The following is a 17,742-nucleotide window of genomic DNA, read 5'->3' as shown; positions in this document are numbered from 1 at the left end:
TAGGAGACTGTGGGCCCCTCACGTATCCCGGCCCCGCACTCCAGTGTTGAAGACGCTCTGGCTCCCCTGGGGCCGCCGCTGCGCTGGGGGGTGTCAAGGCCTTCGGGGAGGCCGTTCTCCTGCCTGGTGCCTGGGGGAGCCCTGGGGGTACTCGTGGTCATCTGCTCTAGGCCTTGACCCCCGGAATGGCAGCTACATTGCATGTGCGTGCTAGGCTGGGGCACAGAGGCCCTGATGCCCACTCTCTGCTGGGCTCGGTCACCGTCCCCTGGGCCTCCCTGGGTGGTAGGTCCCCTGGGGCAAAGGAGGTCCCCTAGAGCCCCATGAGCCCTGGTCAGTGGATGGCACCCAGACAGCAGAGGTGGGGGCGAGCACTGGGTGCTGTGCTGGGTGTGTGCTGAGCCCCGGGCTCTGTGCCATGACCAGGGCCCGCCTCCTGCACGCTGGGTGGGCAGCGGAGGCCTGGGGCCCCGTCACTCCCCCAAAGCCAGGCAGTGCATGGTGCACCGGGGTCCAAGCTAGATCCTTCATCCCAGAGGAGAACGGGAGCTGGTGTCCCCCAGGTGGGCCTCCAGAGCCCGGTCCCCGAGCCCGGGGGTGGGTCCAGCACTTTTTTCCACATCTGGGGACACTGAAGCGGCTGCCAGCCAGAAGCCAGACAGACTCAGTGACACAGGGAGGGAGGGAGGCTCGCCCAGGACTGGCAGAGGGGCTCAGAGGTCAGAGAAGGGGAACGGGGGGGCAGGGCTTGTGGGCAAAGGCCACGGCGGCACGCTCCTCGGCCGCGGCGGGTCACTGGGCTGGGCAGTGCCCTCAGGGACGCCCGCCTGGACAGGCCCTGCTGCCCCGTCGCTGGCACGGGCAGCCCCGCAGAGATAAGGGCTCAGCGGGCCTCTCTGGCTTCCCTGGCGGGCGATAAGTGGGCCTGCCTGGGCTCTGATAGGGGGCAGGCCCCACGGCGGTTGGCCACTGGCGGCTTATCGGCCCATCGCTGCCCACTGTGCAGATATTGCTATCTGCGGAGGCTGACAGGGAGCCCCCTGGCCCCACAGGGTGCACCCCAGCCCTAAACCACAGCCACCCCAGGGCCAACCCCAGCCCTGGGTTCAGTTCTCGGCCTCTCAGGGCCTCCGTGGCCCATCTATAAAGTGGGGGTGAGGATTCTAACACCGAAGGGTGGGTGAGGCCCACTGGGGCGGCGACGGAAGCCGGCGTTGACGTGGCACAGCCCCCTCCGGAGTCAGGCCTGCACCCTGGAGCCGGGTCAGCACCCCGCTTTGCCACCTCCCTGCTGGGTGACCTTGGATAAGTCCCTCTGTCATGCTGGGCCCACCTCAGAGGCTGGTGTGGGGGCTGCCTGGTGCTGTCCACCCCATGGACGCTCTCCCCGGCGGCTGTGGCCTCAGCCTATGGCTTGCCCAGCAGCCAGTCAGGGCCCCTCAGGCACAGGGGTGGTCCCTGCTTCCTGCACTGAAACAGGAAGTTCCCTGATAAAGAGTAGAATGTGAAGGGTCACGGCCGTGGCAGCAGTGATCTGCCTTCTGTGGGGGCCGCCTTGTTACCTCGTCCACAGCTGGGGACACTGAGGCAAGGACCGCAGTCGGACTACAGGGTCCTCACCCAGGGCTCGTGGCACCATCCTGTGTGCGGAAAGGCCCCAGGGCAGACCCAAGCACCCAGCAGGTAGGCACGTGGCTTAGCAGTGCCTGACCAGGCCCCGAGGGCCTCAAGGACATAGGGCCCTGCGCCCCCCACCCTCGGACCAGCGGCACCTTGGTGGAGACAGGACACATGGTCGCCACCTATCTGCCAGGACACCTGGGTGCCCCCTGCCACCAACGGGACCCCAAGATGGCAGGGTCACAGCTGGGGGACATGACGCCCAGTCTGTGAAGGGCAGCACGCCTGCCACGCTGCGGGGGGGGGCAGCGGGGTCCCCAGCGCTGTCTTACCCAGGACACGCGGCTCGGAGGCAACACCACAGCCCAGCCAGGGGGGAGGGGCTGAGAGTGGACTCACTTTCCCCGTGACGTGGGGTCCCTGTCCTGGTTGTGGCCATCTGTGGCCCTCAGGAGAGTAATGGGCGGCCTCTGGGCCCTGGCCATGTCCCCCCGACCCTGCAGCAAGGCCCTGCCTGTGTGCCCCCTGCCACCACCCCGAGCCTCACCCGCACCACGGCCACATGCACAGTCCCGGGCCCGCCTGCTCCCGGCCATCTGGTACACAGCAGGCGCTCAAGGAATGCTTCCCGCACCTGCGCTTGCCCTTGGTCCCCAGCCCTTGAGGACAAGCCATGCCTGTGCCTGGAGACGCAGCCCTAGAAACACCCCCGACGCCACCCCACGTTCCTCAGGATTACAAAGAACAGGCACACTTGCCGTGCCCAGGTTCTCCGTGATCCGTGAAGGCACAGGCGCGGAGAACACCTCTGCTCAGAATTTTGGCCGCAAACTGGTCATCGGGCCGAAGGGGGGCAGGAAACTCCCCTCAAAGCCACGCCCCGGGCTCTAGCACCGGGCAGGTAGGGCCAATGCTGGTCTCCCACGGGGCTGCAGCCACCTGCACAGACCTGGACCCCCAGCCCAGCGGGGACGGCCCTCCAGACGCACCCCTGCAACGTCTCTCCCTGCCCCTCCCCGCTGCTCTTCTTTCCCAGCCCAAGGGGGACGCCTCCTGGGAGCCCCCAGGACTTGTAGACACGGCGTGGCGCCCAGCCCCACGGGCGGGCTGGACTTTGGAATGGGCCCCGACCCTGGCTCAGAGGCTTGCCCACTGGCCTCCTCAGACAGGAGGTGGGGCGTGTTCCCCACAAGCTGCCAGGACAGCAGTCTCCCCAGATTTTCAGAAGGCTGGGCCACCAGACCCCGACCGACCACGGGTGTGCTTTACCTGGCCCACTCCAAGAGACACCGGACTCCTCCTCCAGCCTCGTGTCTGGCTCCTGCCCCTCCATCTCCTGGGGGCCTCCTGGGGGCGTGGGGGGCGGTGGTGATGGTCGGGATGGGGGGTTAGCGTCTGCAGACAGAAAGCACCATCAGGCCCCGCGGTCCCTGAGTGCTGATTCACCCACCTCCCCACCCTGCCCTGTGGCTGGGAGGGAAACTGAGGCCCAAGTGGGTGACACGTGCCCAAGGTCACCCCCACACCCAGGCTGGCTTTAATGGGGGCAGACACCTCAGTTTTCTTCTGGGCCTTTAAAACCTCTCATCCCTTCATTAATTGTGGCAATAATTGCTTTTCTGACTGCAGCTAATAATTAGAGTGCAGCGTGCCCTACTAGGCACACCCAGGCCAGCGGGCACACGTGCGGGCCCCGGCTCCTCGGTCTACTGTGCCAGCAGCTGGGGGCCCCTCGAGTTGGGCCCTGAACCCAATTCCAGCCCAAAGGGCATATTTGCCTTCCCTGCTGAGCCTGATAACTCCCGCAGCCCCCAATCGATGAGCTCCCATAAAAGCCCCCCCTTGGTGACGTCATGCGCCCGGCAGATTATTAATACCCAAGATAAGGGCCATGATTAACATCAAATAAATCAATCACACAGTATAAAAGTCCTATTATTTTTGGCTATAAATCAACGTGGCTGGCGTTTGAGCTCCAGCCACTGCGCGGGAGCCGAGCGAGCCCACCCCTCCCACTGCCTTATCTCGTCCATCGCCGCGTTATCACCACGGCCTGTGCCAGGTGCAACCCCGGCTGCTTTTTCCAGCTCCTTCCCGGGCCCCGCCCCCCCTGCGCGCAGCCCCAGTGAGGAGCAGATCAGATAAGGGCCGGCTCCCCGGGAAAACCACCCGGTCGAAGTCCACCAGCAACAGGCACTTGCCCTTTGGCAGCTCCGGGCGCCCCCGGCGGCACACAGCGCCCAACAGCAGTGATGATGGCGGGGCGATAAGGGGGCCCTCACGTGCTCCTGCAGCCCTGGCCGCCCAGACACAGATGTGAAAACTGAGGCTCAGGCAGGGCAGGGGCACGGGCCCCGGGGAAGGGCCAGGGGGCACGCCGGCTGCACCTCTAGCCGCCAGGAAGAGAAGGTGGGCGGCAGAGGTAACAGCAATGAACACGACGCAGCTCCCCAGTCACTGTCCCTGGGTGGGGAGCCTCGGCCCCTGCTCCCAGTGAGCCTGCTGCTGCGGAAAGGGACACTGGGGCCAGCAGGTCTCCGAGGATGAGGCTCACTGGGCTCCGGGCCTGTGGTCATCCCAGGGGGGGGGGCACGGAGGCACTGAGACTGGGAAACACCGGGGGCCGGTTGGGGGGGGTCCACAGTGAGCTCGGTGGGCCTGGGACCTCTGCTGGCCCCTTGCCAGTCCCCTCCTGGCCTCTGCCCTGGCAGGCACGCCCCTCTCTGTGCACCCTTTCAGGCTCTGCCCAATCTCTCCTTCGCCCCACCATGCTGCCGGCCTCACTCATGGCCTTCCAAAGGGTCCAGCCTGGGACAGTATCCTTCCCATCAGACTACGGCCTGGGGGTCCCTCGGGCCCGTGTGCCCGGAGCCGCACGGCCCTGACTGGCGGTAAGAGCTCGGCCTCAGGCAGCAGTGGGGAGGCAGGGAGAGGGGAGTCAAGCTCAGGACGGGCGGCCCCCAAGCCAAGTTTCCTCCTCAGGAAAACACGGGTGAGGTGCTGGCCTCCCCCCACGCCTCCACCGCAGGGGGGCCTCTCCTCCTGGGGTGTCTGGGGGTACGGCTAGCTCGAGAGCCTGTCCTCACTAGGAGGCCCGCTGGGGACCTGTCCAGAGAGCAGGCTTCCCCGTGTCAGGCTGATTCACCCCTGGGTCTCTCTCCAACACCACCCCCACCCCCACCCCCACCCCTGAAACTGCCACCAAGAGGGTCCAAGGAAAGGTTCCAGACATGGGATGGGCCTGGGGGAAGCAGGCTTTGTAAGAGGGGCGATCACCCTGAAGCCAGGTCTGGGATGATCAGATCATTACTCGGGTGTTTACAGGCTGTGTGACCCTGGACAAGTCCCTTAACCTCTCTGGGCCTCACTCCCTCGTCTGTAAAACGGGGTAAAGGGCCATAGCAGGAGAACCTGCTATGTGCTGAGGCCTCCCTGCCCCCATCCCACAGAGGGTCAGCGGAGATTTTCTCGAGGTCACTCGAGCCCAGGACTCCCGGTCCAAGCTTGGGCTAGACCTTCCCCAACGACGCCTTTGTCTCCTCATCTGTAACCAGGGGGGGCCAGACTCCCAAGGCCCTCCCGACGCTGAGGGTGCACATGTGTCCTGCACCCGCCCCTCCAGGCCCTGGGGGTCAGGGCCCTCCCGGCCAGCAGCCCCAGCCACGGGCCCACAGACACCAGCTGGCTCAAGGTGCGCTTCACAGGGGTGGGCGTGGGAAGGGGAGGGACTGCGCGGGCTGTGGGACCCCGGCCTCCAGCGCACCCACTGCCCGACTCACCTGGACTGGAAGGGGTCGGGGGCTTGGGCTCGGGCTCCGGCACTCCGGCCTCTGGCTCTGGGAGGCGGGTGCCATCCATGGCCTGAGCCTCCTCTGCAGCCTCCACGTCTCCAAGGGAACCTGCGGACACAGCCCAAAGGGAATCGTGAGGCGCTGTGGGGCGACGGCCCCTGGCCTCCAGACCCCCACCCGGGCAGAGGGCACAGGCTCCACCACCCCACAAGGCCAGGGGCCATGAGTGGCACCCCGAGACCCGTGTGCACCTCACCCTGGGATCAACCCCAGTGCTGGCAACAGTTCCAATGCCCGGGGTCACCGCCGCCTTCCCACCCCCGCCCCCGCCCTGCAACCTCTCAGCCCCTTGGGCCTGAGACCCCCCCCGGACCCCCTTGGGCTGGGACCTCCCTGGGTCTCCCCTCCACTCTGCTCCAAGCTGTGGGAGCAGACGCGCCGCCCCTTCTGGTTCAGGGGGCTTCTGGGGGTCGCACGGACCACCGCCCTCACCTCACCCTCGCCAGGCCTCTCTGGGGGTTCGCGCAGCCGCAGTGCGTGTGTGCAGCCCCACAGACGGGGGTGACTCTCTCCCGGGCCCAGAGCGGGTGCCTGGAGGAGCCCCTCACACTCAGGCGCCGCGGTCTGGCAGCTTCGTGAGGGTGGGCCCCATGTGTGGCGTCCAGGAAGCGCAGGGAAAACCGGGCTTTGGGAGCCTGTGCTTGATGGGGCACAGGTGGGGGGAGGGCACAGGTGTCGGCAGTTAGGCCTCTGGGACTTAAGGGCCTCAGGTCCGCAGCACCTGATTCCAATCCCATCTTCTTGCAGGGGTCCTCCACAGAGATCCCTGCGGCTGAGAAGGTGGACCGACGGCCCAGAGACTTCGTGGGGGAGGGGGGAAGCCGACTTCGTGGGGGAGGGGAAGCCACACACACACCAGGGGTGTCCCTCGTGCCAGTCTGGGCAGAACCCTTCGTCCCTGAGGTCAGACCAGGGCGTCCAGGGGGGCGGACAGAGGGAACACTGGTGAGCAGGTGTCCCTCCTTAGCCTGCCCTCCGCCTCCCCAGGCCCCTTCTGGCTGTCTCTGTCTGGGCCCTGAGCCCCCAAGACCGGTGCTGGCACTGGGTCTGCTTCCCGGCCCAGTCACCTTCCCAAATTGCTCCTCCAGCCGCCTGTCCTGCCCCCCGACCCCAGTCATCAGGGCATGGCCACAGGGCAGGGTCCTGACTCACAGACACCCCCTCCCTACTCAGCCCACTCAGGAGTAGGTGGGGAGCTCTTCTGGGCCCAGGGTGCCAACGCCACAGCAGCCAGGCCCTCCTGTTGCTCAGAAACTGAGCAAGAAGAAACAGCTGGAAGTCGTGACGTCCACAAATCCAGGCGTCAGGAGCTCCTGATGGGGCAGGATGGGGCTTCGGGGACAGAGGCATGCGGGACGGAAGGGCCCGCTTTCAGGGGCTGAGCTCCCCATCCCTGGAGGCAAGCAAGCAGCAGCTGACGGAGATCCGACCAGGATTCATACCTCTGTGACCTTTTGTACATCATGAACCCCGCGGGGATCTGATGAAAGCCAGGGCCTTCTCCCCAGAAAACAGAGAGAGACCAAAATCTGCCCCGTTTCAGTGGCTTGTCCCCAAACTCCTAGTCTTCGTGGTGCCTTCCCGCACTCCCCTCCTCTGCTGTGTTCCCCCAGGGGTGAAACCTGGTGGCCCAAGCCGGGGTCCACTGCGAGCCACAGAAGTGGGCTCATGGCTGCAGTCCAGGGAGGCTATGACAGAAGGAGCAATGGAGACACGAGGCTCCAGCCTGACTTCCCCAGTCTAGCAATCTCCATGGGGCAGCGCGGTGGGCAGCGCAGGGGGCAAGCTGGTCTTCTGTTTGCCTTTCAGCTCAAACCCCTGGTCACTGGCAGACGGCGGCCGGCTCTAGTAAGGAAAACCGAGTGTTCCCGTCAGGGCGGACGCCCTTCCTGCCTCCCGCAGACATCTGGGGCGGACACCGCTCCAGGAGGCAGAGGTGCCCGGGACATCTGGACTCTGTGGGGGACTTCCAGGCCTGCTGGGGAGACGGTCAAAGAACCACGGACGGGCCCCAAACAGGAAACAACAGATTCTAAGAGCCGTGAGGGAGGGGAGATGCCACCAACAGAGGTCGGAGGTGACAGACCGCTGGGAATACGGCTCCGGATGGAGGGCCGGCGGACCGGACAGAGCTCCGCTTCGAGGCTGGAGAGAGGCCAGGCGAGGAGTGGACCCTCATCCCAGAGGCACCGGGGAGCCACAGAGAGCCCCAGGCAGAGGTATTTACGGGCCGTCTGGACTCCAGCTCCAGACCTGAGCCCCGGCCTCCCCCAGATGCCCTGGAGCCGTAATTACAGGAGACGGACAGGTGCTCATGACCCTGTGGCCAGGCTGAGACCACACAGAACCAGTCCCAGGCCAAGTCTCGTGCTCGCCTGTTGATGTGCCTGCGTGGACAGGCGAGCCTGACGTGGACTGGGCACAGCCCAGACTGGTCCAGCTTGTGCCCCTGGGACGGCTGCCGTGACCTCCCCGGGCATGCATCTGGGCAGGGAACCAGAGGCTGTGGGGGAGGCTGGCCTCAAGCTGCCCAGCCTGTGGGGCTGGTCCCGAGCAGGTGCCGCCGGTCCCTGTGGCCACAGCGTGGCTCCCGTCGCCGGGCAGCACGAAGGCCTCTGGGGTCAGCCTGAGACATGCGTGGGCCTCCCACGGCTCATTAGAGCTCTAAGGGGATGTCGTGTAGCTGAACGGCCACAGGACCTTGGGGCCTCAGTCGCCTGCTCTGGTGACCGGGTACGAAGCCACCTGCTCTCGGGGCAGAGCTGACGCGGCCCTCCCCACCCATGCCTGACCCAGGAACGCAGCTCTGACTGTCAGGGCCCTGCTCAGGTGGCCTCAGCCACCCAGGGAGGCCCCAAGCTTGCGGCGGGCCCGTTTATGGGAGAACAAAGGCCCCCGCGCCGCACAAAGGCGTGACAAGGAGCGTGAAGAAAGAGGCGGCCAGGCTGCCGCAGTTGATTCTAATGCCGCTAATTCAGTTCCAGCGCAATTAAAGCCGGGCTGATAGTGCCACAGACAGCCGCCGACCAGCAAAGTGCTCCCAGCCCTTGAGCCGCTGTGTCACAGCCAAGGCTGCATTGTGCCCGCCTCGGCACCCCAAGAATGGGCCATCCCGCCCCCTGGGGCACCTGCAGTCCTCGGCGGGGCACCTGGGTCCCACTCTGCTGGGGGCTTGGGGAGGAGGGCTCCTCCGCTGGCCACACATCAGGGTGACCCTGCTGCATCTCCAGCAGCCCTGTGCCGGGAATGAGCTCCCCGGGCCCCTGGGGGACGCTCTGTGGCCAAAGACCCCAAGAGCTCAGTCAGGCCAATCCGTACACAGCAGATGTCCGTGCTGCATGACCTCAGGCCGGTTACTCGACCTTTCTGTGCTTGGAAACCACAAGTGCTCCTCCGTCACAGGGTGAAGGGAGTAGTGAGTACGCCCCTCCGTCATGACCTGTCCCCACCCGACGCACAGCAGGGCCTGGGGAAGGGGGTGGGGATGGCGCGGCCCCTGTCGTTGCCAGACACCAGCCCTGTGCTCCGCATCTTACAATGCTCTCCCTTAACCGCCCCTGCCCGGTGGCCCAGAGTGCAGAGTGGTGGGGGAAGGCCGTGTGGACCGCAGAGGGGTGGGGTGGGGGCTGGGCAGCTGGAGCCGGTCAGGATGCGCCGGTTTCCTACTAGTCTCTCAGCACCACCCAGAACTCACACCCACTTTGCAGATGAGTAAACTGAGGCCTGGCAAGGTGAAATGACCTGCCCATGGCCCCCGAGAGGAAGCTGTGGTGGGGGTGGTCAGGACAGGACCCTCCCCAGACATGCCAGCCTTGCAGACGCTGGCTCAGGGGAAGCCCCCTTCTGCACCTGGGTGGCCCTGTGCCTGCCTTCACCGCCCCCCGCCGGGTCGAGGGGGGACGCCGGTGGCACAGGCCAGTGCCCACGGCTGGACCCTGTCTGGGGGCGTCTGTGGTGATGATGGCGGTCGCAGCACTGCCCTCGCTGCCCGGAGCCCCTCAGTTATCACGGCGAGCAGACGCCCCGCACCGATCCGTCTCCTACTCATTAAGCCGGACGTGGAAATGGAAATGAAAACATAATAGCTATTTGATTGGGGGCGAGATAGTTTGCATATTGGCTGGGCGCTGATAGCAGAATTTCATCAACTCCTGTTCTTCATGCTTTAAGACTGAATTACGGAGACAGGCTCTGTGTGGCGGGATCATCCCGCGCCCTTCCGAGTTCCCGAGCCACAGGACGAAGGGCCCCTCCTGGCTCTGATGGCCAGGCAGCGGGTGGGGACGGGGGCGCTGTGAATGACCGCCTCTAAGAAGGCCAGAGCTGGTCTCTGCAGAGGGGACAAAATCTCCCCAAACTCTGCCCCCGAGGCAGACTGGTCGGGCAGAGAGTTGGTGAGGGTGTCTCTGAGCACTGGATGGGGAGTCCCGAGGCCCCGGGCCTCCTGCTGGTCCCAAAGACTGTGCCCCTATTGAGGGAAGGGGACTGTGCCCACACCCGAAACCACTGAACACGTTATGTGAACAAACCGGGGCCGAGTCCCCTCGAGCCCCCCACCCAGCTCAGGGCCTGACCCCAGTGTGAGTCTCTCCCTGTGCCCGCCCGTGATGTGGGTCCTTTACGCCTCTCTGGTAAGGCCCTTCTTCTGCCCCCTTTACAGAGAGGACAGAGGCCCCTCCTGCGTCTGGGTTGATTTTGAAGGCAGGCCCCCTGCCCTGGGGGCGGGGTGGCCAATGACGGGCCACAGGCCCTGCCCTTCTGCTGGGGTGTCCTCATCCTGGGGCTCATCCTCCCCCCCACCCCGCTCTCTCCGGCACCCCTCCTAGGCCCCGCGTTCATTAACTTGTCCAGCCTTTCCTGGGTGCACAGAGGGCCAGACTCTGCCCCAGGCTCCGGAACCCCAGGGCAACCAGGACACACCCCACAAGAAAGCAGAGTGAAAAACACAGAAACACACTGCTAGAAGGAGAGGTGCAAGTGTCAGTCAGGGAAGGGCTCCTAGAGGAGGCGACACTGCTGGTGATCTGGACGGGGACAGGGGATGGCCTGCAGCTGGGGCCAGGCAGAAGCCTTCCAGGCAGGAGGCAGGCCGTGCCGTGCAGGCTGTGCCGGCCACACCTCCCGGAGCCTGGTTTCCTTGTGGAAAGCAGGGCTGGGGTCAGGGTTCAGCAAGGTACTGAGCACAGACAGGTTATTATTACAACTGTTGGGATTGTCTCAGCTCTCCAGGGGGCGGCACACCTGGCTTCTGGCGGGGGCAGGGTGGCGGACCAGGTTGAGGCCTGGCCGGGGGACAGTGCAGGCAGAAGGCCTTGGCTTCCTGTCTCGCGGGCCCTGGGCGGCTGGCGGGCAGGCTGGCGGCACTGGGCCCGGGGCGGGTGGGGTGCGGCGCTGCCAGGAGAGAGACCCTGGCCTCTGGGCGGCACACAGTGGCCAGATAAGGCCCTGATAACAGAGGGAAAATTGCAACAGATTCCGACTTTCCCACCAGGGGAACCGCGGGGCAGCTCAGGCCACGGTGGGGACAGCCCTGCTCCCCACGAGGGGGCCTCGCTAGGGGAACTCTGGGTGACTGGGGACCACGGCCAGCATCCCAGGGGCCCAGGTCCCCCAGGCAGACAGGGGTGTTGGCAGCAGGCAGTGTGACCTCTGGGGAGTGCTTCCCTGAGTCCTGGCGAGTGGGACTCCTGGGGACGAGAGTCTCTAACCCAGCAGGTGTTGGCCAGACAAGGACACTGAGGCACAGGACGCCAGGGCAGCTGGCTGCTCTGGCCCCGCCCTGGCCCACTGGCTGCACCCCCAAGACCCTTGGGGCCCAGGACTCAGGTCCTGACGAGCAGCTGAGCTGATTCCCAGGCTGAGGTGGACGGAGAGAAGCAACATGGAAGAAGGGGGTGCTGAGCCGGGCTGGGGGTTGGGCAGGCCCAGGAGGAGCGGAGGGGGTGGCACTGCTGAAGGGCCAGGGTGTCCCCACACCCCAGAGCCCCAGGGCCCAATGCACAGCAGCCCCAGACATGTGGCCGGGCTCATGCCACCGATGGGTGGGCGTGGAGGGTGACAGGTGGGCACAGGGGGCAGTGGGGGGTGGGGGGCAGGTTCTAGACCTCAGTAGAAGCTACAAAGGCGTGGGGGGAGGAGTCCATTTAATGGAGAACTTAACACAGCTTCTCAAACATTTAGAACAGAGGCAGGGTCCTGGCCCACTGCCTCCCAGGAGCTTACAGCCTCAAAGGGGTGGGGGCTCCCCAGGAGGGATGCAGGCACCCACGGGAGGGAGACGGAGCTCTGGGGAGGCCCGGTGCGCACACTGCGCGAGCCTGGCTCTCCTGGGGGGTTCCACAGCACCCCTGTGCCGTAGCCCACCATGGCCTGAAGAGGCCCACGACTGCCCACCCCCACCAGCCGCGGCGCCTTCCCCAGGCTGCCCCTCCTGCCTGCTGAAGGCCTCCTCAGCCCTCGGACCTCAGCAGGCTCTTCCCACACAGACCGGCCTTCGAGGGGCTTCTGCGCATCTGCAGGTGCTCTGCTCCCTGGCTTGGGCGGGGAGGGAAGCTGCCCAGCTGCCCCAGGGGCCTCGAGGGGCTCAGGCTAGGAGGGGCCCATAGGCCTCTGCTGTGGCCCCACCAGTGGCTTCTTCAACCCTGGTCAGTCCCCGCTGACAGCCTGGGGCGAACCACAAGAGGATGTTGGTGAGATAATCTTGGCTTACTTGTGCGGGCACCCTGGCCCAGTGGGGACAGCGGTATCTGAACCTTTGCCCCCCGTGCCCTCCCACACTGGCTCTGCCCCCTGACTGGCTGAGTGGGCCGCCGGCGGCAGGGGAGCTGGGCGGCCGGGGACTCGCATGCCCCCGCGGCGGGAACCTCACTACGCCTCTCGCAGACATCTGGGTCCTAGAGCCTCTGCCTCTCAGGGTTGCCCCCGCACCGCCGCCTCAGGGAGTCCCCATTAGGGCTGTGTATAACGGACTGTCGGTTCACCTGCTCTGCTGTCCGTCTGCGAGCCAGACCCCAACACCCGTGGCCTCGGGAGGCCAGCAAGCAGTCAGACCATGCTTGCGGAGGTGGTGGGGGTGGCGCGGGTGGAAGGGTGCTGTCCAAGGTAAGCCGGGCTGCAGGAGGGTGACCGGCCGCTGTCCAGACACACTCTGGGCTGGCCGAGGGCAAGGAGGTGCCCCCCCGCGTCAAGAAAGAACATGGCGGTGCTGACGACGGTGCCAAGCAGGGCCCCACACTCTCAGGGGCACAGACCACGTCTAATGAATGAGTGTCGTATGACCTACTTCAGCTCTGAACACGCTGGAAGTATTTCACTGAGACACGATTCCTACACAGGAAGAGTCATCCTTTAACGGTGGTCCAGCTTTCCAAGCCGCATTACTGCAAGACCAGTGGGGCCGGGGGCTGCGTGGGCCGTCCCAGGGCAGACCTTCACCTGCCCCCCACCCTCGAGCTTCCCGGGAGCCGCTCAGGGTCCGGGGCTCTGTACAGGAGTGGCCCCCCGGCCCCCGTGGACCCTGATGGCGCCTCCCAGGGCTCTTCCCCACACCCCCTCGGGCGGGCTAGCAATGATGACCAGAACTCACCGTCCCATGCCCCCGGACAACATAAACCCTTCCCCTCGGTGGCAGATGGCAGGCAGGTGAAGTGGGAAGGGCCAACAACCGCGTCCCTGTGTCCCCATGTCGCCTTGGGGCCGCGGCAGTAACCAACAGCGGGCGAAGACTGCCTCGTGGGGCCTCAGGCTCCTCTCAGCCTGCAGCCACCCCCTCCTCCAAGCCTCACCCTTCCCACACCCGGCCAGTCAGCTTCCCCAGCTCCTTCCTTTGGGGCTTCAGCATGGACTCTGACCACACACCCGTCTCCTGACTCACACTCCCCGCCCCCCCACGGCCTCACCTGCCCTCTACTCCTCTGCCTCCCGGCTCCCCATCTCTCCCAGCGTGGAAGCCAAACCTTACTGGGGCCACTGAGCAGCCATCTGGCTCCGGGAGGGGCCGTCCTGGCCTGAGCTCCCACCCCTGCCTGGCTCTGCTGACCCCCGGCTGCCCACATGCCCACAGGGTGTTCGCTGGATTAGCGGGCTCCCTGGCTGTGCCTGGGACGGCGTCTGACACACAGCAGGTGCTCATGGGATCGGTGACCACGCACCAGGGGTGCCAGAGGGCCCGGGCAGCAGGGAGCCTCCCCCCACACCACGACGTGCAGGGACTGGGGTGCGGAACGGTGGGAGGACGGGCCTGGGGGGCTTCTCGCCACAGGAGATGCTGCTTACACGGTGACCGCAAGACGGCCCAGGCAGAGGGAACCGCCAGGGCGGAGGCCCCGCAGTGGCCGCGTTCGGGGCAGCGAGGGGTGGGTGTGGACAGGCATGGGGCTCTCGTTGCGCAGGGTTTCATTCTCCGACGGCGGGAAGCAAGATGGGCTCTGGGCTGTGGGACACCCAGCCTGGCCCCCCAGCTGGGTGCCACCTCCTTGGCCTCGCTCAGGACCCTCCCCTGTCTCCGGCCTGCAGGGCCGGGTCCAGGACCAGTGGGCCAGACCCCCGCCCGGTCCCCTGGGGCAGGGGCCGGGCCAGGCGAGGCAGGGAAGGGGAGCGGGCCTGGGAAAGCCCGGCCTGCCCGAGAGGAGAGATTGGTTTCAGCCGGAGCCGCGGGCTGCCAAGTCCACATCCTATCCGCGGCCTGCACCGCCTCAGCATTCATCACCGCCGAACTCGGAGGCTTTATCTCCGCGAGGGCTTGGCGCCATCCCCGGGCCCGGCCGCTCCCGGCCCTCCGATGGGCCCGATAGCCGCTGATAGATTACCCGAGATTGCCGCGGCCAGCGCCGAGCGCGGACTCCCCTGGGCGGGGCGCGCACCACGTGGCCGGGCAGAGACCGCGGCCCGCCCGGGCAGGAGGCGGGCGCGGCGCGGGGCGGGGACAGGGAAGTCGCGCCCGCCGAAGGGCGCCGCGGGCCGCGCACTGATTCTGCCGATGCGCCGATAAGGGCTGACGGATGGCCGCGGGGGCCGAGCCGATGGAGCCGCCGGGCCGGGCCGCGCGTCCGCGAGATGCAGCGCACTGCTTCCCGGAAGGGGCCGGGGCCGGGGGTGTCGGGACCCTCTCTGCCGTCGGGGGTTGGGGTGGGCGCGGCGCGCTGGGCCGCAGACCCCCGCCTCACCGCCGGGCCCGCTGCACGCCCGCTGCCCCGAGGCGCGGGCTCTGGGCCCTCCCAGCCCGCAGTTGGGGACCGCATTCCCGCCGGGGCGCCGCGGCCCCTCCTCCGGGCCAGGCTGTCCTGCTGCTCTCTGGGTCAGAAGCAGGGGGCACGCCCAGGCCGGGCAGACCAGTACTCGGGCTGTGTCCCCAGCCCCTGGCGGATGCCATGCGGGGAGGAAGGAGCTGGGGCCTTGGGCTAGTCTTTTTCCCTGCTGGGCCCCAGGTCCCCCGCAGCAACTCTAACGGGCTCCCTCTGCACAGAGAGGGGTGGAGGGTGCCACAGGGAGCCAGAGACTGCAGGGCTGAGCCACACCTCCTGGCCCCGTGAACCCACTGTCCCCACCAGGGCCAGAGAGAGCCATAGGGTCACGGAAACTGGAGGGGGACCCTCCTGGGCCCAAACCCTGCCAGGCGGCCCCCGTGCCTGTTTCCTGGACTCGAAAGTCAGCCTCAAGTTTCTAGAGAGAGCAGAGGCAGCCAGGGGCCAAGGAAGGAAGGCAAGACAGGGGGATGGCATGGGGAATGAGTGCTCAAGGGGGACAGTTTCTTTTGGGATCTTTCATCATAGTGGGGGGAAAAAAGGTCTGCAGCCCGGTGTCATGGAACACACAGCAGGCGCTCCATAAGTGCCTGTTCCTGTCCTAGGGGATTCAGAGATGCATGTCCTAGCCATGTGCACAGCCCTCCACGGTGACGTGGCCTTCCCCACCACTTTGGTGGGCTGGGGGATGCTAGGGGCTGCGTCGAGGCTGGGAGGGAGACCACGGGCACTGACCCATCCCATGACTGGTCGGTCCTAGGCAAACCTCTGGCTGCCAGTTAGCGCTTGGCCTCCTGGATCTTTCAGGAGGGGGCTGAGGCTCGGGGGTCCTGGTGACTGGCCCAAGGGGTCTGCAGCCACGCTGGGCAGCTCCAGAGCCTGTGGTCTTGACCCCTCTAGGGTGAATGAGAGCCACGGCGATGATGGTCATCTCGGGGCCTGGACATTACAGCTTTGGAACCAAACCTTCTGGCTGCTGGCGGGTCAAGGGCCCTGCTAGCATCTGGAGTTCTCAAAGCCACCTGCCAGGATAAAGTACGTGGAGAGGAAAAGTCTGGTCCATGAGGAGGAGGAGGAAGGGGAGGAGCCTGGCAGTTCCTGTGTCCTACCCCACATCCTGGGCCTGCCCGGGACATGGCTGCTGAGGGCACACAGGAAGGCAGTGCCTGTCCTGGGGGCAGCGCTGGCATTTGAGCTGAGACCTGACCCAGCTGGTCGGCACCTGGTGGGGGCTGTCATGCCCCCTCCCAACCCTGTGGTGGCTCATTGCCTGCTCAGAGCTTTTGCCTCTGCGGCTCCCTCTGCCAACACTGCTCTCCCCCGCCCCTGACACCACCATCCGTCTCTGCTGAACGCCGGCCGCCTCACCTTCCACAACCCTAGTATCCCAGCTCCAGGGGGCCCCTCTGTCCTTGGGGTTCATTTCTGTTGTTCCCTCTCTGTTCCCCAGCAGCCTGGGGCATTATGGGGGCAGGGACCGAGTCCCCGTGAGGGTCACAGGGATCCTGAATGAGGACCAGGCACACCAGGGACTCCGCCAAGTTTGGAGGCCTGAACACATAAGGACGCCCAGAAGTCAGACTGCTGTCCCTGTCCCAGGCACCCAGCCTCCAAGGAAGTGAGCCTCACCCCTGCCGCAGGGAACGGGTCCTCCCTGCCTGCTGGTAATGACCCCAGCTCCCTGGGCTCTACCCCTCTGGCTATGACAGTGCTCCCTGGAGGCACTGACTTTCCTTCCAGTTTCCTTTTTCCCTTGGGTTTGCTGTGCTTTCCTGGGACAGAGGCCAGGGTGGGGAGATTTTGAAATCAGTTGAGGAAGTATTTACTAAGCACCTACTGTATGCCCTGAGCTGTCCTGGGGAGACAGAGCTGCTCTAGAATGAAGGCCCCTTGGGGACATACTCTGAGGCCAGCACTGCCAGACCCCTCCCCGGGGACAGGGCCTAGGAGTTGTCCTTTCCCTCTTGAGCACCGAATGCCTCTAACTCCATGGCCTGGGAGGCACTGGCACCCTGTCACCCTGTTTTAAGAGGGTGTGAAGATGCTCAGTCTGGCTCTGGTCCGACAGCCCCCTCCTATTTCCTCCCCTTAGATCTCAGCTCGAACCTGTCCCCTCCTTGCCCCTCTGCTATTTTCCACTTACGCATTTTTACAAAACGCCCACGCCTGTGACTGGTTTTCGGGTCATGGAGTCCTGCAGGTGCTGTGGAACTGGGGGAGCCCCTGGCCAGGCTCTGGGCCAGCTGGGCCTAGCCGGGCCCCCATCTCTCTGCCAAGACAATCCATGGGGTGCAGAGCGACTTTGAACACAATGAGAATCCCCCAGAGCTTCTTGAATACTTCATGCAGACACGGTCTCCTGTTATATAAGTTTTTGAAAACGGAACATCTGAAAGACCCCAAGTTTCTAGAACATAGCCTAGCCACAGATAGACTAAGAAACCCCCTGAGAAACTCCTGTTTGAGCCCTCATTGTGTGGATGGGGAAACTGAGGCCCAGGAGCAGATGGTGCCCATCAGAGTACACAGAAAGTGCCCTGAGAGGCAGACAGACCAGATTGCCCCATTTTACTAACAGGAAAGCAGGCTTGGACAACGGGTCGGGACTCTCACTCATTAAAATGATACCATGGCCCCATCCCAGCCTGGGGGTACAGTGAGCCTAGCAGTGTGAGATCCTGGATAAAACTCATGGGGGGGGCAGAAACGGGGGAAAGCGTGCACAGTGTCTGGAGGTGCCCCAGACACAGGGAGGGGGAGCTGGCCGGCCTTGAGCTGCCCCACCCCATTTTTGAACTCAGTGTTCCCATCTGGGAGTCAGAACTGGCGGGGCTGACCTCGGGAACACCCAAGTCCTGGCCCCCTAATTCAGGCTGTGGGGGTCTGGGCTCTGAGGATCAGAAAGAGGTCATACAGAGGCCAAACTGTCCATCTCCATGCACCTGGGCAAACGGATGACCCCAGAAGCAAGGTCCCAGAAAGGCTGGCCCATCCAGGGCTGGGGGGAATTTCCATTACGGGGTCAAGGT

General features: G+C 65.3%; 1 protein-coding gene across 1 annotated transcript in view; it reads right to left on the bottom strand.

Moving 5' to 3' along the window:
• The window catches only part of ZFPM1 (zinc finger protein, FOG family member 1), a 64,934-nt gene that overhangs the window by 34,420 nt on the left and 12,772 nt on the right, over window positions 1-17,742 (bottom strand). The window contains exons 2-3 of the mRNA XM_032324942.1: window positions 5,400-5,519; window positions 2,890-3,015 (exon numbers count right to left, since the gene is read on the bottom strand). Coding sequence (XP_032180833.1) covers window positions 2,890-3,015; window positions 5,400-5,519 — 246 coding nt within the window. The remainder of the gene's footprint in view (window positions 1-2,889; window positions 3,016-5,399; window positions 5,520-17,742) is intronic.

Source organism: Mustela erminea, chromosome 19 (assembly GCF_009829155.1).
Source record: "Mustela erminea isolate mMusErm1 chromosome 19, mMusErm1.Pri, whole genome shotgun sequence".
NCBI classification, from domain to species: Eukaryota; Metazoa; Chordata; class Mammalia; order Carnivora; family Mustelidae; genus Mustela; species Mustela erminea.
Note: the sequence above shows the minus strand (reverse complement) of the source record. Positions and strands in the feature narration are given on the sequence as shown.